At 42.6% G+C, this 22,375-nt stretch overlaps 1 protein-coding gene across 1 annotated transcript in view; it reads left to right on the top strand.

The window, feature by feature from the left end:
• The window catches only part of TOP1 (DNA topoisomerase I), an 80,038-nt gene that overhangs the window by 39,273 nt on the left and 18,390 nt on the right, over positions 1-22,375 (top strand). Inside the window, exons 4-10 of the mRNA XM_054045704.1 lie at positions 6,677-6,803; positions 7,354-7,409; positions 11,724-11,819; positions 13,192-13,267; positions 14,450-14,550; positions 19,187-19,302; positions 22,205-22,326. Coding sequence (XP_053901679.1) covers positions 6,677-6,803; positions 7,354-7,409; positions 11,724-11,819; positions 13,192-13,267; positions 14,450-14,550; positions 19,187-19,302; positions 22,205-22,326 — 694 coding nt within the window. The remainder of the gene's footprint in view (positions 1-6,676; positions 6,804-7,353; positions 7,410-11,723; positions 11,820-13,191; positions 13,268-14,449; positions 14,551-19,186; positions 19,303-22,204; positions 22,327-22,375) is intronic.

The following is a 22,375-nucleotide window of genomic DNA, read 5'->3' as shown; positions in this document are numbered from 1 at the left end:
CAGCCCTCTTCCTGGCTGTTTTAAGCCCTTCAGGGCAGGAGTGGGTGTCCATCCCGCTATACTCCCACACAGGTAAATTCAGATCATGGAAAATTTTGGGTTTTCTCCCGTTTCCTTTACCATATTTCATGTGTTGTCCCCCAAACCATTTGTCTAAATGGCAGAGGGAAGGAGAAGAGGGAGGAAATCTGGTCATCTGTAAATGTAGAGAAAAGGGCCATTTTAAAATGTCCTTGTGCTTGCTGGGAGGGGAGACTGAGACGGACCAAAAAGGGTTGGATCCCTCCCTGTGTCCACAATCGACCTTGGGCTGCTGTCTGGTGGAAAAATTAACTTCTAATAGTAAAATTATTACTTTCCAGTAGTGCCTAGAATATGCATGCTATGCCTCGTCCCAGTCCCAAAGAGCTTACACACACATGAGGTTTCATTTTCATCTGTCTCTAACTGATGACCGCTCTGGCCTTCTGTTTTATCCCCAAAATACTGTGTTCGCTAAGGACCTGATCCATTGTCTGTGGAAGTTGATAAAAAGACTCCCATTCACTTCAGCAGACATGGGATCGGTTTCTCATGAATTGGTAGCTCAGCTGTACAATTTGGGCCCAAACAGGCTTACACCCAGTTCTGCCCTGTGGTGGTGCAGCTCTGACAATGGGAATACAAAACTGCAGGCCAGCTGAAAACTTGGCCTTTACTAGTATTTATTGGTCTGAATGTAATCACAGCTTTCTAACAGCACTGCAGTAAGTCAGGCGGTATAACTTCTGTACTATCCCTGTTGGTTTAAGATTTCTATAAATTAAGAGCTGCCTATTACTTAGGCTTCAGTTGGATTCTAACAGATATCAGTTGTCACACCGATGTGCTGTTTGCAACTGATGCTTAATAGTAGATCATACACAGCCATGGTACTACAAGCTAATTACAGCTGGGAAAATTAGAGGGGAAATAGAGATGCTTTAGATAAAACATCTTTCCCTGCTTGTGATCTGAAGCTGGGATAGAAAAGGCATTAGAAGGGGAGGAAGAGGATTGTTAATATACATAAATGGCACCTGGAAAATGCAATGTTAAAGTACTCAAAGCCGCTGTGGTTTGAAGAAGGAAGCTGTGTATGTGCACATCTGCCATCCTTTGGAAACACTTTCCACTTCTGGCTTTCCATCTGATCACAGTATAAGCAGCTGCTGCCAGATGCACATTCTCCGCTTCCTCCCCCAATTTAAAAAAAAAAAAAAAGCCCTCCATCACATTTTCCTCTAGGCAGCTCATCGAGGGAATACTGCTAGAGTTTTCAAGGAGACAGATTTCTTTTGTTGCACTTAACATTTCCATCATTCTTCCCCTGTCTCCCCTCTCTCCCTCTGAGATACTGTGTTATACAAACCTTCTAAAAGGAGAGACAGGAAACAGAGTTGGTGGTACGCTGTGGGGCACTGGCTGATGTGTGCCTATTATGAGGTGTTAAATTAATTTCTCTTATTCCCTCCAAGAGATCTGACAAATTCCTGCTGCATTCCAAGTGTTGTTGCAGCAAGACACTATTGTTTTAACAGGCCTATTCCTTAACCAGCATTTATCTGATCTAAGCACAAATGTTGTACCAGTATAACTATGTCTCTTTAGGGAGGGTGACCTTTTTTACTGAAATAATTACACCCATACAATCTTGTAGTGTGGGTGCATATATGGGTGTATAAATATGCTTAGACCATACAATGTATTCCTGAACAGGAAGGTGGGAGTTAGCTGTCGTGATATAAGGCATTATACTTTGTATTGATCCTCTTCAATGGATTTCTGACTTTTGGGTTTTAATCTGGCTAGCTCTGCAGGGAGGGGGATGCAACTGAGGTAACAAAAGCAAGGATACAAAGGAAGGAATTTAGGATACATGTCATAATTCTATGACTGCATCATATCCTGTCTTTCTGTAAAGAGGGAAACAAGTAGTGTGTAAAGTCTGAAATGGCCAGAAAAGGATTCTCTGATCTTCAAAACGTGACACATCCACCTGATCATAGCTTTAGGCATCCTTGTGAGCAGTGTCCCTATGGAAGGCTGAGACCTATTCTGAAGGTTAAGGATGGTGCCTTGGAAGAGATACCATGTTGCCCTCTTCTGTTATAGTTGCCAAACTGTGAAGTGTTTCCCCTGGAGGCTTCCTATATATCCAAGCCCAGGGGTTCTCAAATTTCATTGCACAGTGACCTCGTTCTGACAACAAAATTACTACATGACCCTGGGTAGGAGAGAGGGGCCGGAGCCCGAGCCCCACCTCTCCAGGTTGGGGTGGAGCCTGTCCTTCAGCTTCAGCCCTGGGTCCCAGCAAATTTAATGCTGGCCCTAGCGACCCCATTAAAATGGGATCCCGACCCATAGTTGAACGGCTGTCCTAGCCTGATAAAAACACATGCCAGGCCAATGCTGTTCTGTTTGCTGGCTGAAATGGGTACATTTAGGAAAACTATGTGCCTCTTGTTACTGTTGCCAGGATTACTGGCTGAAGTCTACAACACCAGCATGTTCCCAAGTGACGCGCGCATCGCTCATTGGCACTGACGTAAATCAGGCTCTTCCAGGTAGGCAGGATGGCCTGAGCCTGCTTTTGCTATTTAGTGTGTCAGATTTCAGACGCACTTGTCTGTCTGTAAAATCAGAGCTGTGTTTTGGTGCCCAGAGAATGTGTAGGTGTGGCAAGCAATCTGTTTATGAATGGGAGAAGGAAAATGTATTTCTTTCTTGCCTCAGAGCAAGGAGCAGATGGAATTTTGTTTTTTTAGGGAAGCTTCCGTTAGCCTTCTAACGGGAGGAAAGATGGTGGTGGGGGAATCTCAGAGTTCACCACCTATATCACTGTTACTTAGAAATAGGCTTTGGATCTTTGAGCCTTCCCTCCTCATGCTGCTTCACGCTCTGAAGAGCAACGAGAGGCGACTATTAAAGGGTGTTGGAAAGCAAGAAGTAAGTTGCCTTGCCGAAAAGCAAAGGGAGGAAGGGGGTAGTCTTATGGTAAAGACCCAGGACTGAAGGTCAGAAGCTGAGAGACCTTTTTCTGGCTCCACGAGTGATATTGTATTTGGCAATGAGCAAGTCACTCAAACCAACATTTTCAAGAGTTGTAGCTGATTTATTTTGGGGTACCTCAATTTTTGGTGGCACAACAGAAGTGGAAGCCATGAGTGTTCTGCACTTCTGAAAATGAGGCCTACAGGTATGTAGTTTCGAGTTTGGTATCCAGAAGCAGCATGATACTTTTGAAAATATTAACATTTAATTTCCGATCCTTTTGTCACTTGTGAAATAGGGACAATGCTATTTCCCTATACCACGGAACTGAATTCACTGTTTAAATTTGCATTGAGATTCATAGATGCAAACTGCTGTAAAAGCTGTTGTAGTATTTGGATAAATTTAGTAAGCCATGCGATTGCAGGTGAGATTTTAAAAACAAACCCATAGACGAATGTGGGGTGACAAGAATCTGCTGGTCCGAAAATAGACACAAGTCTAGGTTTAAGCCCTACTGTGGGAGGTAAATAGCTATATTACCTTTCTCACCCGACTGTCATCTCCACATGCATCTGTCTTCTAAACCCACAAGGCACCTGTTGCAATAGTTTTCTGCTGTTCTACCTGGGCTGTTCCCTAATCATCCCCTCTTGCAATTTTATAATTATGAAATTTAAGCTCACGAACAATGTGAGAATCATCAGCTTGTCGTCTTTTTCATTTTCCCTCTAGGTTACTGAAGCTGGGAAATCTATCCGAGGTAACAACACAAGTGTAGCGATAGCAGGCATCCACTTGACTTTTCAAATTGAGTTCAGGGTTCTGTGTGTACTGCTGTCATGATCACATAGCATATACAATGTAATCTGCAGTATGTGGTCTTTAAATCTGTGCTAACAGGCAATCTGTGGTATGGCATATCTGTCTATGGCACTCTAGAAATACTTAATCTCCTTCAGTGTTTAGGCACTCTTGTACGCTGTTCCACTGGTCTAATCCTGTCACCAGAGAGTTAAATGGAAACTGACTTCTATCTTGAGACTTCATAGTGAGGCGCTTGTATTGAATTAGTGAGATGACCACCTCCTGCTAATGTAATATAAGCTTTTTATTCTTACTGTTTTGAACCAGCAGTGGGAGAGACTGTCCTAGTGCAGTGGCAATTTCCCAGTGCTCTGCCCTGTACTGTGTGCAGTAGATTCAATATCCATTTAGATGTTGCTTGGCAAAAAGTGAGTGCCATCAGAACTGGGCTCTTCCTCCTTAACTGCTTGGATTTGGAGAGAGATGCATATTACAATATGGCACTTTGAGCATGGTTCTCTGGCTAGACCTTTATCAAGTGCAACTCTGGAGGAGTCCATAGGAGTTGTATGTGTACAGGCAGCAGGATGAGGTTGAAGTCAGGTTTTTCTCTGCAGTCCTATTGGTGTATTGTAACTTTAGATCCCCATCTCTTAATCACACACAACCTTTCTGAGTGCTGAATAACACACTCATTTCTTTCTGTAGTGTTTAGACTAGCAGCCCAATTTCTGCGTGTCCCTATTTGTTCAGGTAGAAACAAAGGAGAATTGGAGAACTTGTGTCTCTCAAAAGCTCCCTCCCATCTTGCATCCTAGACGTGATTTTTTTTCAGTGTATCACCATTCAAAGTGTCTTTACTTGCACTTGAGTGTTAAATGACTTAAATAAGGAAGCTGCATACATTTTCATAAAGCTTTGGACTATTCGTTTATTATTTGTATTGTAGCGTTCAGGAGCCCTAATCATGGCCCGGGTCCCCCACAGTTTAGGTGCTGTACGAACACAGAACAAAAAGACGGCACTGCCCCAAACAAGCTTACCATTGACATGTCCATGAAGAGATGACAGATGGATATGGATTGATTGATGGGGAAGTACCAACAAATAGTAGCCCGCATTAGCCAGTAGGATAGGCTGTGGTCTCAGCACACCAGCAGCACAACCTTTATCAAGATTTTTGTAAGCAAAGGAAAGTTTTTAAGGAGGGATTTGAAGGACAACAATGCATGGCTTTGTGGATGTTTATGGAGAGCTCCTCCCTATGTATGAAGGGCAGCATGGAATAAAAGTACAAAGATGCTTGTTTGAAAATTTAACAAGTGGGCAGTGAAGCCTGGTCTCTTAAGCTGATCACGGGTGGGAGCTGACTTTTTGATACTGAATGAGAGATAAATAGTGTGGGGATAGGCCGTGGAGGACCTTGAAAGTGAAGAAGCTTATGTTTTATACACAGCTTAATCCCAAGGAGTGATGGAAAATGTTTCTTTAAGGCCAGGGATCTTTCTAAGTTAAAACAATGAAGAATAACAGTGATAAAAGAGAAAGTACATTATGGGAGTTGTAGTCCTGATGGATCTGGGTCTGCAAACTGTGTCAGGACAGGCAAGAAGCTTGGTGTTTCACCATCCCCAGCATGAAAGGGAACCCAATTATTTCCCCCCACGTACGTCCTGCAGGGAGCCAGGGTCTTTTCCTTCTGTTTTAATGGGACTTCATACAGTTTTGTAAACAAGCCTATCTAAGGCATGTTCAGCTAGTAGAGTTGCTGCTTGGCTTCAAGAACAATGCTGCTAATTCTGCATTGCCAACTCTTGTGCCTTTTTAAACGTGAGTCTTGAGATGTTTGGTGTGGTTTCATAAGACTCCAGCTCTTGGGGTCAAGTAACTACCTGAGAATCTAGCCCTTAGAGTTGCAGTGAAAAACTTGAGAATGTGATCAGGGTGTATCCTAAAAGGCTCAGAAACCAAACAGGAAAATAAAAAGAACCTTGATGATTTTTTTTTTTTTATCATGACCTTGCAGACTCATTCATTATTTTTGAACACTTGATTGGCAATGCTGTAATCTGCAGCACTTGAATCTGAGTGGCAATGAACTAATAGCATTTGTTAAAACGAAGCACGGTAACATCTCTGCACTCCTGTCCTGACATGTCATTGTTATTCCGACTTGAGCTTTTCCTGAGCAGAGAGCCAATTGTACTGAGCTGTATAGTGGTTTTGACTGTGGTTCAGTGAGGCCTCATTAGAGCAAGCAACTAGGAATTAAGGACTGCCGAGTTTTATTCCATTGATTTAGTGTAACCCTAGGCATGTCACTAACTTTTCTCAGCCTCAGTTTCTCCTCCGTTGATAGGGGAATAATCATCTACCAAATGTTTATAAAGTGAATTTAGTTCCTTGGATGAAAATGTCAAAACTACAAAATTTGTTTTTATTACTTACTGCCTAAACAAATGTCCACAGAGGAGTGGAATGTGACTATCAATATTGCTTCACTTGTGACCTTTCAGGATTTAATTGGAAACAAGAACAGTGAAGAGCCAAGCTAAAGTGTTCCACCTTGGTAAATACATCATGTTGGGATTTTTCACTGACAACCCCAGACTGATGCTGTTAACCTGATTTGGAATACTTAGCAGCTGTGGTTTTACCCCATGTTCCTTCTTCCCCTTCTGAAGAAAGTAAATGCCATGAACCTGACTGTTTTGTTGTATCTTCCTGTTAATTTGACTTTATTTCAGGTGATTGTAAGTTTCATGCCTTAGGAGTTCAGTTAACACTGTAAGTTGCTCCCGTTGGTCAAGCCTCTTAACAGCCAGCCCCTCATTGAACTGACTCTCCTATCTTGCAGTGAGCACAAAGATTCCTCGGAGAAGAAACACAAAGAGAAAGAGAAAACCAAACACAAAGATGGCAGCTCAGAGAAACACAAAGACAAACACAAAGATAGAGACAAGGAGAAACGAAAGGAAGAAAAGGTAGGTAGTTCTTGAATGTGGGTGGGAAGGTGCAGTTCTGCCTTAACTGTTACACTACATGAAGACACAAGAACTGCTTCTAGTTTTTTAGTTATCTAATAGTGGAAACTAACCCCAAATTAAGTTTGAGACTTAAAGCTCAGTATCTTGTAAGCCACAGACTCTAGGAGCCATATCCTCAACTGGTGTAAATGGACACAATGGAGCTGTGCCTAATTACACCACTAAGGATCTTGCTCTACATCTTCCCTATTGTAATTCCACTCTGAACTCAGTGTCAGGTTTAAATTCATAATAGTCAAAGGTTAATTTAGATTAAGTTCATCCTATGCAACAACAGGCTGCAGTTTCCCAGTATAAGATGTAGCAGATATTGTTCTGATAATTACACTTGACCTTCCCAACTGACACTAATGGAAGGCCAGCATGTAGCTGATCACAAAGATGTAGGCATCCTGGGTGTGATCAGTCAGTGCTAAAAGGACTAAGTTACAAGTAATACTAGCACTTGTTTCCTGCTGCACGTTCTCTGTCCCCTTTTCTCTTTCAGAGCAAATCTTCTGGTGATGTAAAAATAAAGAAGGAAAAGGAAAATGGTTTCTCCAGGTAAGAAAGTGAGTCTGGGGTCTGTAATCTGATATAGCAGTTTGTCATGATTTTTGCTTTGTTTCCCAATCCTCAAATTATTATGGCCCCTCCCACCCAGTTTGTGGAGACAGGTGCTCTGATATTTCAGTGACATCTTTCCTCCATATAAAGAGCTCCCATCTCAAGCAAATAGATGCACTTTTGGGTAATTGGCTGACTTCCCAGAAGTCAGTGATGGGAAAAGACCTGTCAGGACATCTGGTCTGTTCTATGCATGCAGGATTGTTCCCTACCGTGGATTCTTGAATGCTTTCATCCAGTGATCTGGAAACTAGGTTCTGCCCAGGGCAGAGCAGACTCCTGGAAATGGTGTTAAGTGGGGGCTAGAAGAAATCCGTACCCCACTGTAAAGTTGGTGTCGTGGCAAGCATTTGACTCACTATGCATTTTGTCTTTTGGGGTTGATAATGCTACACCCCCAGGTACTTGCTTATCTGAAAGCAAGACCAAGGGACTAGGATTTCAAACCCTAGTTTGTAAAGAAATAGCAAATAGGCCACTTGTTAACATTTAAAAAAAAAAATCAGAAAATTTGTCACTTATTCTACTCTACATATTGACTTCCTAATCCTTAAAGAACCATCTAGACTTCATGAATATTGAATTGTACCAATCACCACTTGATTTACTTGTAGTTCATTTACTTGTGAATTTTTAATAGAAGTGCCATTTATTTCTTAACATCTGACAAACAATAAAGATTTCCTTGTTCACTCCTTTAAATCCAGCTCTCAGATCATGAATCTGGGTCCTGTGACTTTGTGTTTTTCAGTTGGGGGTGCCTGACCATCTGCTGTGTATTGAAATAGATCTGCTGCCTTGGAAGCAGTTTATATCTAGGGCTGGAAACCTCGATCAGCTGCGTGCCCGCCCCTGCCCCCCCCCCTTTTCTTTTTTTTGCCTGTTTTTAATTTTATGCACTACTGAGAATTCATCCCCGTCTCACCTTGGTCTGAAGTGGAATTGTGTCAGGGAGGGTCATGAGAAGGAGCCTGCCTGTGTTCTACCTGATTAGAATCATATGCTTATTTTGAATGTCCCTTCTTGATACAGGAGCCTTTCAGTTTCAGTTCTCAAGTAGCAATATTTGAAAATGCAGACTCGGCATTTAACACTTTTTTCTGACTTGGTAGAGGAAAGAGAAATGCCCTTCTCCAAGCACCTTTTGGAACTACTGTCTTGGAAATGTAAAGCGTAATTATCATAAGCCAGTGGCAATTGCCATAGTTACCTAATATAGCACATGGTACCTTTTTGTTAACTCTTTCTGATGGAACATGCTACCTACTGAGGTTATGGAAGCTCCTTCACTTGAGGTTTTCAAAAGGAGTCTGGATAGCCATTTGTCTTGGATGGTTTAGACCAGGGGCAGGCAAACTTCTTGGTCTGAGGGCCGCATCGGGTTTCATAAATTGTATGGAGGGCTTCATAAATTGTGTGGCCCGGCCCCCACCTCCTATCTCTCCTCCCCCCCCCCCCGACTCCTGCCCCATCTACACACCCCCACTTCCTGTCCCCTGACCGCCCCCCGACCCCTGCTTGCCCTATCCAACCCCTCCTCTCATTCCTGACTGCCTGCCCCATCCAACCACCACCCCTTCTCCCTGTCCCCTGACTGCCCCCTGCCGCCCCATCCAACCCCCCCTCCTTCCTGACTGCCCCTGGGACCCCTGCCCCCATTCAACCCCCTGTTCCTCCCCCGACCCACACCCCTGACCACCACCCCGAACTCCCCTGCCCTCTATCCAACCCCCCCTTCTCCCTGCCCCTTTACCACACTGCCTGGAGCACCGGTGGCTGGCGGCGCTATAACCATGCCACCCAGCTGGAGCAGGGCCGGACCATGCCGCCACCACCATGCAGCACAGAGACAGGGTCAGGCCGGGCTCTGCAGCTGCGCTGCCCCAGGAGCTCACAACCCCACCGCCAGAGCATTGCGCCGGCAGTGGAGCGAGCCGAGGCTGCAGGGGAGGGGCCGGAGGCTAGCCTCCCGGCCCAGGAGCTCAGGGGCTGGGCAGGACGGTCCCACGGGCCAAATGTGGCCCTTGAGCCTTAGTTTGCCCATGTCTGGTTTAGACACAACAAATCCTGCATCTTGGCAGGGGGTTAGACTAGATGACCCTTGTGGTCCCTTTTAACACTATGATTCTAGTCAGACAATTGAGCACCGTTATGGTTTCACCGAATGTATGTGTTTTAGGCCTGGTCTACACTAAAAAGTTAGGTTGACCCAGCTATGTTGCTCAGGGGTGTGAAAAATCCACACTCCTGAGTACTGTGGTTAAGCTGACTTAATCCCTGGTGTAGATAGCACTGGGTGGATGGAAGAATTCTTCCATTAATCTAGCTGCCATCTCTCAGGGAGGTGGATTACCTACTCTGATGGGAGAACCCCTCCCGTCGGCAAAGGTAGTGTCTACACTAAAGCGCTCAGCAGAGCAGCTACAGCTGTGCCACTGTCCCATTTCAAGTGCAAACAAGCCCTTAGCTGGGAACACTTGGCCCTCTCCTACTAACGGAATTGGCTCAGCACAGGTTCCAACTGCAGCACTCTGTGTAACCAGTGCATCATTACCTCCCCATGCCAGTTCAAGACTTTGCCCAGACTCTCACTGTTGGTGACCCAAAACAGGCTAATAGGGAAGTAATTTATATTTATATATTTATATATTTCTCCCACTGAAATGTTCCATTGTCAAGCTCACTAGAAGTAAGTCACCTTCCAAAAAATCTAAACTACCCAAAATAAGATTTGGAGGATGGTGGGAAGCATTATGGCCTGGGCGACATCTTGGAGAGCTAGATGTGTGTTCTCGGGAACAATGTGATACCCTGTTTATTCCAATTTTGCATTGTCGGTCTCAAACTTCATTTCCTATTGTCGCCAAGTGCTTGGAGGTGTTTCTGCATTAAGATTCCTTGTATAAAGCAGACAACATTTTAATAATAGTGATGATGATAAAAAGCCACAGAGCTCTACCTCCAGGAAGAATAAATTGTACAGGGTAAACAAATACTTTTTTTCCCCTATGGTGATACTTTTCAAATGTCTGGAAGCTTAGGTCTTGGTTATAAGTAATGCCATAAAAATGGCTCCTTGTAACAGCACATATCTGTTCTGTCTTCTGAGTTACATCTGCCAGCACCACAGAACCTATACAGCTGTGAAAGAGCAAACTGGCCTGTTCTGCCTCCTCAACACAATTGCCAGCTAAATTAAGATTCCAGAATGTCTCTTTCTGAGGGTGATGTACAGTGCAGACTGCTACTTGATTTCTCTTTTCCCATTCCACCCAATAACAAAATCTGAGTGTTGACTTGGAAACTGAGCTAATTTGATACAGAAATCATTTGAGGGAACGTGAATAGGAATGCTCAAGATGTCGCTCTTCGAGTTGCTTACCTGACTAGAATTGCATTTAGGGTGATTCAGAAATCATTAGATTTCTGATTCTTTTTGTAGCTTATTTGTTTTAGAAAGATAAGTTAAATGCTTTTTACAAAAGCAAAGACTGAAATTTAAAAACAAGTTAATTAAAAGGACAATCTCTTTTAAAATAATGTCTTAAAATTATTTCTGCTGCTAGCATCATGGCACATTAAGACTGAAAATGTTATGCCTAATTTAATATTTATGCTGTCTATTTGAGAGTTGGGGGGAAGCATGCACATGTTGCGTTCTTGCAGCTTAGATATTGAAAATAGACTAATTAGTGTACCTTTTTGTTGATCATCTGTTTCATATCTAGTTCTCACAAATGTAGCATAATGCTGCAAGGTTCCATTTGCAAATGCGGTTTTTAAAATCAAACTGTTTTCTTTTGAGATACTATTTTTAACAAAGACTCTGGACTTCTGTTACTTGATGATGTCCCTGTTTCGCAGCATAAATACATAGACTTCAATAGTTTCTAAACAATACATTTGTAAATTTTTGGAAACTGCACTCTGTTTACCTAAAATACAAGCCTCAGAGTAACCTAGAACCCCGACCTTAACACGTAAAATATTGCTGCATTCCTTGCATTGCTTTAGGCCTTTTGGATAGTGTCCGCAATTGTGGGGGAAATTGCGTAGTCCTAGACAATGTAAGGGGTGTAGCTCCCTACACTGGTGCAGGTGCTAGGAGAAATACAGGAACTCTGCACTCCCAAGGCCAGCGGCAGTCTCTCTTTACAGTTCACTTCTTGCATTGAATCGGTTCTATTTTCAAAAAACTATTTGACTGAGTGTTCTGTATTTAAACAAACAATCCTCTGCCTTTTTCCTTAGTCCGCCCCGTATTAAAGATGAACCTGATGAGGATGGCTATTATGCATCTCCCAAGGAGGACTCCAAACCCCTAAAGAGACCTCGGGAGGAGGACGAGTAAGTAACTTGTGTACTGCGCCTGTGTGAAGAGAATGGTTTAGAGGGGTTTTGGGCCTTTCAGAATTAACAAGTTGGATGTGGGACTGGGGATCTGGGTCCAGATTTTTTTATTGGAAGATACATTTGCTATGCTTAAGATCTACGAATGATTTAGGTGTATTTTTACTATGGTACCCATACTGCTCTTTTGAAAAAGTATCTTTCGGTGCACTCTGTCTCTAGGAGGAAAAGGCGCTGTTAAGCGTTGCAAAACTAATGAATACAAAATCAGAAGGCAGGCAGAGAAAAGGGACATGGGTATTAAGAATGTAAAACGTAAATCTGAGTAAGAGGGGCATAACCGTTCACTAAATGGCTGCAGTAATTTCTGCTGTGCTGTGAAATGACTGCACAGGAGAAAAAAAGCTTTGTCAGCCCTAATTTTGCCTGCGCTGCTTGGCATGGATTCCCCTTTAAAAGGGTCTAAATATGTTGTGAGTTATCCCAATGATTTAATCAAAATGCACACGTAAGACCTACAGGCCATGTGAAGTCCCACAGTAAAATGGGCTTTTTGCAAAGCACAGCTGTATCTTAATGTGACCCTCTGAGTAAATCACTGCCATTGCTTATCACTGCTAGTGAGTTAAGGAACACAGTCATGCTTTCATACTTAGTAAATGACCATTACCACAGTCCCATTTTTCTTCTGTTACTGCATAGTATTTGTCAATTTCCAAAAGAGAGATGGATGTGACCTTAGAAGTTTTCTTCTGTATAGTCAGCCACTGCCTTCTGCTTGATAAGTTTTAGTGACCTTCCAATCCAGTGTCGGTTATGAAAGGATTATTACCTCACTAACATCATCGTGGCATTGTCGAACTAACTAGTACGCAAGAAGTGAGCTGATTGGAGTGATGTGACATCTGGATTGTTAGCAGTGACAAGGAAAAATGAGTGAGATGGGCTTTTTCCCCCCCAAAAAATCTCTTGTAAAGTGTTCCAGTCTTTATCTAGCATTCTTCTCACTGGGTGCCCACTAATGCCTGTGAATTGGCTCCTTATCTTGTACTTGGAGATAGTGAAGTTCGCTAAATCTTTGCACATTGAGGATTGTTCACATCAGTTTCAGATTTGTAAAGATCATTTTAGGGGTCTGTTGGCTGTATGGTGTGGGGCGGAGCTTCTGAATCCATTCCAGCAAAAAAGTGCTCTTCTTTCTTTAGGGGACCCCACTATACGTTTCGGAGGATGGGGAGAATGAGCATGGGTGTCCATCCCAGAGGTGTTTGTGAATTTGCACATGTAGCCTTCATGCTTATATGTAAGTGCATACCAGGAAACAAAGTGATTTTTTGTTTGTTTGTTAACTGGTCTGTGTCTCTTACAGTGAAGATTATAAACCCAAAAAAATCAAAACAGAAGATATCAAGAAATCAAAGAAGAGGAAACAGGAGGAGGAAGAGGTAAATTGTGAGACAAAAATTATGATTTCTTGATTTAAGAACGGAGTGCTTGTGGTATCTTGTAGAACAATGAAAGCTAATCTGTCTGATGCCCTGTTAGCCCAAATAGAAATTTAAAGGAGTGTTTCTACCCTTGAAATAAACTGGTGATTTTTAAGACTCATTCAAGAAGATAACTTTCTAAGGCCATGTCTACACTGTGGGGGACTATGCCTGTATAATCCTGTAGTGTACATACAGCCTAGAGTGACGTAAGGGGGTTTTCCATTGCTGTAGGAGCTTCACCTCCCAGAGCAACGGTAGCTAGGTCAACAGAAGTATTCTTCAATTGACCTATCTCTGTCTTCCCGGGGATTATGTTGGCATAGCGATGGTGCCCCGGGGGGCTAGATTTTTTTCACACCCCTGAACACCACAGCCATGTTGACTTAAATTTTAAGTGTAGATCCGATCTAATGCTCCCAGACTAATCCACGTAGCACACCCCTCCTTCTGTACAGATGCATTTATCAATGGAAAAAGGAACTTTATTAACTTTTGGTATTGGCACAGATGATGTGATGCAGCTCAAAGGCAAAGAAGTTAGTCCAGGGTTTAGCTATAACAGGGTCAACGCAGCAGCCGAGTGCTTTTTAAAAGCCATTAGAGATCAGCTCTGAAGTCCTAGAAAGGAAATTGAAGCTACTAAGATGACAAGAGATTTCAGCCACTTGGTGGGCAGGAACAGTGCTCCAGGATCCTAGTCTGCTGGCAAAGGGATGCTGGTGAAATGTATTTTGTGAGCAGTCCCAATTGGTGTGCTTATCTCTTTAAGGCTTAATCTACACTTAAAAGCTTTGCTGAAATAGCTGTACCAGCATAAAAAACCCTAGTGTAGATGCAACTATGCCAGCAAAAAAGTGCTTTGAGCTGGTAGGGTTTATACCGGTTTGGTGTGCAAAATAAGCTATGTCAGCAAAATCACTCTTTTATGCCAGTATAACTACATATACACTAGGGCTTTTGCCAGCACAGAAATGTCAGAAAAATTCACAGCCCTATCCGACACAGTTATACCTGTAAATTTTCTGGTGTAGACCTGGTCTAAGTAAGAGTCTTTCTATTTTAAAAATACCTTGTTGAATAAAACATAGCTGTGTTCTAATAATCCTTCTGCCTTTCCTCCTCGTCCTCCCTTTGTAGGACAACAAATCCAAGAAAACTAAGAGCAAAGATAAGAGAGCCCCTGAAGGAGACAACAAGAAAAAGAAGCAGAAGAAAGAGGAAGAGCAAAAGTGGAAATGGTAATACCTCTGTGATAAATTAACCTTTTGTCATTCTTTGCTTACCCTCAACTCATTATGTCGTGCTCTGACTAGAGATTAAATAAACAGGGACCTGCAGATCCACTGGCTTTTACTGTTGTTAGCACACCATATCAAGGTTTGTGTTCTGAATGTGTGGTTTAGTTTCCAATAACATTTTTAATATCTCATTTCAGGATATTCATTCTTTACATTAAAAAAAATCAGAAATTTGAGTTCTAAAATATTCATTTTTCAGCTTTTCTGAGCTGCCTTAAAATGAACTAGTTTCCTACCTATCCTGGAGCAAGTGATCCAGAAGCTGATGGATCCATTCTCTTCCCTCCTGTAAAATAGAGGCTACCCAGAGTGATCAGACACTGCGGGTTTCCGCCATCATGAGGCAATATGAAAGCTCCTTGGTTTATTGATGATTTAGGTTTTTTTGTTATGTGCAGGTATATTAATTGGAGACTAAGCACTGTATCACTTCAAATGCAGCCTTGATCCTGGGACCTCCTTAAACTAGAAGCATACCGTTGAAATAATTTTGGCTTTCACCCCCGATTATTAGTCTGATCTCAGCTGTGCAACCGTCTCCCTTCACAAAAGGGATCTTGCCTAAAGAACACATGAATGAAAGCTGATCAGAGGACACATTCTATTTGAGTTTTTAAAAGCATTTAAGATTTAATCTGCCCAATCTGGGAAGCATTTGAATGGGAAGCATTTTTTCCCCTGTGCAGAATCCAAAAAGTAACATAACTGGTGTGACTGAAGTTCAACTTTCACTGACATTGGCATTTAAAAATATAGATCTACAAATAAATGAGGATTCTCCAGTTTGAGTGCAAGAGGGAGAAAATGATCTGGCCCTGGGGTATGAGATGCACCTGTGTCACTCTCCCCTTGAAGAACTTGTCAGCTTGATGACTCAGCAGATGAATTTTTCTTTACGAGTGGTTTTGTACTGGCATCTCTAATACAATCCAGTGTTGTCCCCCAGAGTATGTGTAGGGTAATGAATATTCATGTATTCGAGGACTGGCCCTTATCACTCCCTACAGTTTAATGCAGCTTGGCTTCAAATGCAAATATTTTTCCAGTCTCCTGTCATCTCAGCACTTTGTTTGTTTGTAAGACCTTTGAGTGACTCAACTTAGGAGCTTCCTTCTACCTCTTCCCTTTGGGGGTTATTCTGTTGTTTTAGTAGGCCTCCTTGTTGGGAAACCCCTCTTAGTATTCACCTTGCATTCCTCAGTTTCACCCCATCATGCCTTGCATCTCCCTAAAATAACTCCTCTTCCTCGTAGTGTTTACAGCCTTCAAATATTTGACTCCAATTGTCATGATTTCAAATGCAACCCTGACCACCAAATGTCCTTGTATGTTTAGGTTTTACTCTTTCATCCTACATCTGTCATTTCAGCCCCTCCATAACATCCTGGTGCTCTTCTCTGAATTCCCTCCTAGCTTCCTGACCTCTTTCTGGTGCTCTGGCTTTCATCTATTTCAGTTTTATTGTAACCATTAGTACATATAGAATTGGTGATCCAGAAAAGGTCTCTTGTCCTAACAAGCCTCTCTTTTGGCTTTATCTCAAGCAAACCTTCCTGTTTTTTTGTCTCTGTATCCTAATATTTAGTTTTCCCCTTTTATATCATAGTCGGTATCGTCGCAAGCCTTTATTGGAAGGCCACAGAACTTTCTCCTTGCCTGTCTTGGCAGCCTAAGTCAAAGTTAGCTGTGTCAGAGCTCTGCAAATTGTGCTGACTGCTGAGCGAAACTGTATTTGAGTTCAAAACCCGTCAGTTAGTAACAATGTCCTTCTGCTGATGTTCGCTTAGTCCATCTGCAGCTTATCGTAGCATGTCTTTTCTGAAAGGGGTTTCATCTCCATCTTGTAGCGCTCCAGCCTCATCTCTTCAAGGGATTTTATTTGTTCCATACCAGTCAGTTTTCTGAAGCTCTGAATTCTTTGTGGTGTTTTCTCTAGTGCTTGCCTTCTTGAGCATCTTAATCCTCGTAATGATGGCAATGGCATCACCATTTTACAGCCAGGGAAACTGAGGCACAGAGGTGAAATGACTTGCCCAAGGTCACTCAGTTGGTTAGTGGCAGAGCTGCAAATAGAACGCAGCATGGAACGGCCTATTCCAAGGCACAGCCACTTTGCAGTCAGCTCAACTTCCGAACCGGAAGAGTGCCCCCACAAAACGATGAATCTAATCTCAACATCACTAGAGAGTAGGGCAGCTTCAGAGGTACAAAATCTCTACAAGGGAATGTCAGGAGAGTGTTGGTGAGGGGCTAGTGAGGCAAACAAACATTAAAAGGAATAGTAGCAAATCTGTCCTGAAGTATTGCAACAATAACAGCTAGGACTCCGTGTCTGTCACAGAAGTTACAGATTCCATGACTTTCCACGATCTCCGTGATTTCTGCAGGGGCCAGTTTGGCTGACCCCAGGGCTGCCCTAGCAGCTGGCTCCGGGGCCAGCCATACCAGCCGCTGCTGGAGCAGCCCCGGGGACAGCCACACTGGCCATTGCTCTGGCAGCCCAGGCAGCAGTCCCCAAGCAGCTGGCAACAGCGGCCATGGTCCCCTCTAAGATTTAATCACAGGTACAGGTCTTGGGCCAGGAATATTTGTTTATTGCTCGTGACCTGTCCATGACTTTACTAAAAATACCTGTGACTAAATCGTAGCCTTAATAATGGCAGATGATCTCCTTCCCTCTTCACCACCACATAGCCACTATGCTGGAGTCAACTTTTTCTCTGTGCTGGAGTGGACTTTTGAGTGATGGAAACTTCAGGTTAGAAATTGCCTACTACTGCAGGTTCGGATTTCGAAGTGGTCAGCTCAGCCTTTGTTCTTAGACGTGTGAAACATTGTCTATGTCTCCACTGCATAGCAATGCGGACTACATGGGGTGTGAATTGCAGTGCTCACCAAAGTGCTGCGTTGTAACTGCCCCATGTGGAGACTGCTGGCTCGAACTAAGAGGTACCTCGTTCACATTAACATAGCCCTAGAGGGCCAAGTTGGCATGAACTAAAATTTACCTTTTTAGTTCGTGCCACCAGCGTACACGAGCAAGGTCATGAAAGGAAGCCCTTAGTTTGTCGGTGTCTTTACTCTGAGGCTTATAACAACTGAGGTTCTGTCTGCTTTGCTTGGACACTGAGGAGCTCACTGCACATCTTGTAAAGGTAATGATGGGTCCAGGTTCTTTGACCAAAACCAGTATCATCCTATCATAGCAGTGTGCTATGTCCCAGTTGATTCCTGGTCTCCTCTCTGGCTGTGACTGCATTTCAGCAGTGCCTATATGCAGATCGCTTAATAAGCACTTTGGGCTTCTTCAGAGAGAAGCCTTATTATATATTTATATGGTACCTGTCTCTTATACAGTGATCCTGTTATCTAATTAGGGCTGCAGCAACCAGCACTTATTTGTGCACAACATTTCCTGCATTGCTGCCAGTACATGTATGTCTTCTCCCAACTGATGACTCACTCCAGCGTGAAACTTGCTAGGAGGCTGGGGATACAGGAATCAGGAGCAGCATGGAGAAACCTGGCATTTTTTGTCCAACAAGTTGTCTGGGTGATTAAGAGATCGAATGCTGTGACAGGATAATAGTGTCCCCCTGCTGCATAAATGCTAAGATGAAATAGATTATTTTCTCAGCAGGAGATCCTGTGCCAGTGGTGTGTAACAATTACTTTATTGCCACTATAACAAAAGATCAGTGCAGATGTATGGAAGGAGTGTGGTGTGACAGTTTGAGCAAAAGACTGGGAAGCCAGGACTTGGGGCTCTTCAATTTGTTATTGGATATGTCATTGATCATTGATTGACACCAGAAAGTCTCTAAACCTTTCTGCCTCAGTTTCTCCAGCTGGAAAATAGTAATACCTACCTCAGGGTTATTATGGGACCTAATTAATTATTGCAATGGGAGCCTTAGGGCACCTTTATGCTTATCCTTTGTTTTCTGCTTGCCTTAGAGAACGTGTTCTCTTTATTATGCAAAAAAAGGGCAATGAGCTCTAGCTGACAGAGAGGATTAATTAATATTTCTTCTCTAAACACCTGGGTTTGCTTAGGCCACAAGTGAAATTCTCTTTATCATCTCTAACCTTAATGGGACATCTGTCCACATCAGAAAGTGATCGCATAATTTGCCGCTGTTGTCCATCTCTGTTCTGGAGAGATCTTGGACTGGAAGTTAGATGAGGGCTTCGTTAAACTGACAGTCTGCTGTAAAGAAGCCTGCACTATACCTGGCATTCAGTCCTTTACTTTCCTGAGTACACATGCATGCATTTGTTTGGTGAAGAACATAATTGGCTAGCCTCATCCCTGCTGCAACTCAGTTGAATATAACTCTGGCATAACAGCAGTGTGAATTTGGCCCAGAACATTAATTTGTCTCTGGAGCCTGTTCCATGCTTCTCAAAAAGATGGCAGTTGGTGTTCTAGGTTTTGCTTGTGTACTGCTCATTGTGAACTCTGAAGTGCAATGCAGTGATTGCTTACTGTTTTTATATGCCACCCTTCCCATGTAGACACAGAAATGATGGCTGGAGGGTGAGTTTGTATCAGTTTGTTGGTCTGTTTTTAAAGGTGGGAGGAAGAGCGCTACCCTGAAGGCATTAAATGGAAATTCCTAGAGCACAAAGGTCCTGTGTTTGCTCCACCATATGAACCTCTGCCTGAAAACGTCAAGTTCTACTATGATGGTAAGTTGTTAAGGGTTCACACTTACTGGGATAGAAGGTGGCATTCTTAATAGGAGGGGAGGGTTCCCTTGTGAAGTGGTGGGGTGAGGTGGTGGTCCAGTCTAATTATTTGCTGTATAAGCAAATTCCAGGGATCATAAAAAGAGGAATAAACTTTATAGAAACAAGGAAACCTCTGTTAGATTCTATTTGGATTGAAATAAGCAGTTGCATTTATTCTCCCTGTGGTCACAAGGGTACACGTCACAGCTCACTTAGCGTGTGATAATGCTTTACACCATAAGTGACAATGTCTGACCAATGCACCGTGTACTAGTAATTATTTTTCATCATTGCTGGTCTTCCTTGGGCCTTCATCCTTCTCATTCAGTGTTAGGGTCTCTTTTTATATATAGCTTTCTATACCGAGTTATTAATTTTTCCCATAACACCTGTTTGAAGTGATCAGAATAACAGGCAGAACTTATTTTAATATAAATGATGATTTGGTTCCTGCAGGTATGATCACATTAAATGGAGGATCATTTTAACCAGGGATTGGATTAAGTGAAAGATACTTGAGTGGATGAAAATTGAATTTTTCACTCTAAAGGGGCATCTGTCTGTGAAATTGCTTCAGAAGCAGTGGGATGTTCCCATGAAACATTGTGGAAGTTTTAAACTAAGAAGTTCTTTTTTTATCTATAGCATGTTCAAACAAATGTCCAAGCCACCCCAAAGACCATCTCTAGGAAAATGCGGTGTCGAATTCACCCACAAGCTATTGTGAGAGATCTGCTCAGCATCCTACTGTCTGTGCTCAGGAGGCCTTGTCCAATTCAGAGATTACCTCAGAATAACTTCTAGACTTCAGTACTCCACACTTGGTCAACCGCTTGCTAGCCTCCTCTGAGTAGAGGAGTCCATCCCGTGACCAGTCCTGCTTTTGCAGCAGAAGGCCTGCGTCCATCTGACAGGGTGTCCATAATTACTGCGGTGCTATTGCTAGAGCTCCCAGTCACTTGCATCACCAGACTCCTGTAAAGGAGCTGTGGATGCCAAAGTAGCCTGTTAGTTGCTCTTGTTTTTTAAGCTGAGTTACTAACATTCAGGGCTCTTGATAAATTCCATAGTACTGAAGTTATAGTCCCATCACAGGACGACTGCTTAGGTCTTTGAAAGAAGGGAAAGTGAGGGATGAAATTCAATCCAAGCAAGTTTCTGCAGTTCTGCTTACAAAATAACAACTGAGGCCAGTGGTTACTCTGTGCCAACTGTAGGCAACTTTCGAGCCATTTTAATGGCATTTAACCCCCAAAACATCTTACCAGCTTATCACTTGCACCTTTTTCAACTGGTTTAGCAGCTTTATCCCTTTTTCCTTTGCAACCCTCTTTTGCTGCTTCCTGCTAGAAGTACACAAACAATATATGTTTATGTTACAATTAAACTAACAGCAATCCTGTTGGTATCTTAGTTTCTAGTGTGATGTATTCAATCATCTTTGGCCTAAGTGAGCCTTCCTTTGCTATGTTTTGTTGACTTAAGTTCTTTAGACTGGGCAGATAGTTCCCTCGCTTGAATTTTTGCATATAATGTAAATTTTTCACTTGGTGAATCAAGAGGACTACATTTTACTTTCCCAGTAGTTTATTAAACTGTTCACAGTAGCAGTTCTGGCATTGACTTTTGTGAGGTAAAAGAGTCAATTAAAAAACCACTGATGCGGACTCTTCAAGCTATTGGGATTTAAAATATTCCTCACTATTAGCTGTATCCATGAGATGCATGCAAAATATTTCTCTGAGAGTGCTGGAGCATAATGTGATGTCAAGAATGAGATCTGGGACTGAAGAGTAGAAAAGGTAGACCTTGAATGTGCAGCTCTGATGCAGCAATTTCTTCTCCCTCGCTCTCAAAAGATCTCTTCTTCACAGTGATTTCACTTTGAGGAAAGGCTCTATTGCGTTCCTGCAACCAAGCTGAACTATATCACTGATCACTGAAAGAACTAAATGTGACTATATTTTGAGTCTGAGGAGTTGGAGACATTGGAGTGTGTTCCCATGATACCTGAATCTCTCATTCCATTGGTTGGTGGAGTTCGCACATATTTACCTTCCTGTGGGAGGGGAGAAGAGTGTTCTGGCACCACTTACTACCATATTTGTGGGTGTCACTGGTGTGTGCTTTGGCAGAGATTTGCCTCTGTTCCTGGCTAGAAATAGCTACTTATTTGTAGACAGCAAGTTGACATGTTTTAAACTGTGTGTGTGAGGGGACTAGGAAAGCTAAATGATGCTTTGTCTCCTGGTTTAGTAAAGATGCTGAGAGGCAGAAGATGGAATTGAATAAAAGCCAATATGGCTCCCTTGTCTCCTTCACTTTGTGCACCAACATCACTACTCTCAGCAGGGATATAGATGTGTACCTCTGGTCATGGTGACTCTTGATTAATGGTTTGCTGCAGGAGTTGTTTTTCCTTCCTTCTCTATATATCTTACATGCCTATTGGACATCAGATTGGTTGATAGTTAATATTTTTTTATTTTATTTTTTTAATATTTAGATTCCAGGGGAAATTTCCTGATCATATTTTATAACTATTTTAACGCAAGTCAAATTTTAGCCCTCAATAGTCTGATCATTCTTCTCTACTCCCTTTGCATCCCATACTTAGTTTCAGGGGACACTAGTTTGTGGTGCCATGTGACACACTGAACAAAACCTCACTGAAATACAAAGGCAAACCATATACTTGGCTAATCTGGCTGTATATTGTACGTCCACAGAAGTCCACCATTGAGTGGAAGGGTTTCCAGATCTCTTGAAACATCAAGGTGCAAAAAGCAGAAAGGTTTAGGGGCTGAACATCTTCAGCTGACTTTTATTTTTATTTTTTTTAACCTCCTCTCTCTCATAGGTAAAGTAATGAAGCTAAGTCCCAAAGCAGAAGAAGTTGCTACATTCTTTGCAAAAATGCTTGATCATGAGTACACTACAAAGGATATCTTCAGGAAAAACTTTTTTAAAGACTGGCGAAAGGTACGGATCCCTGGACTGGGATGACAGCCTACGTGACCATTTTCTCATG

The sequence above is a fragment of the Malaclemys terrapin genome, chromosome 12 (assembly GCF_027887155.1).
Source record: "Malaclemys terrapin pileata isolate rMalTer1 chromosome 12, rMalTer1.hap1, whole genome shotgun sequence".
Lineage (NCBI taxonomy): Eukaryota > Metazoa > Chordata > Testudines > Emydidae > Malaclemys > Malaclemys terrapin.
The sequence above is the reverse complement of the archived record's forward strand: the minus strand, read 5'-3'. Positions and strand labels throughout refer to the sequence as shown.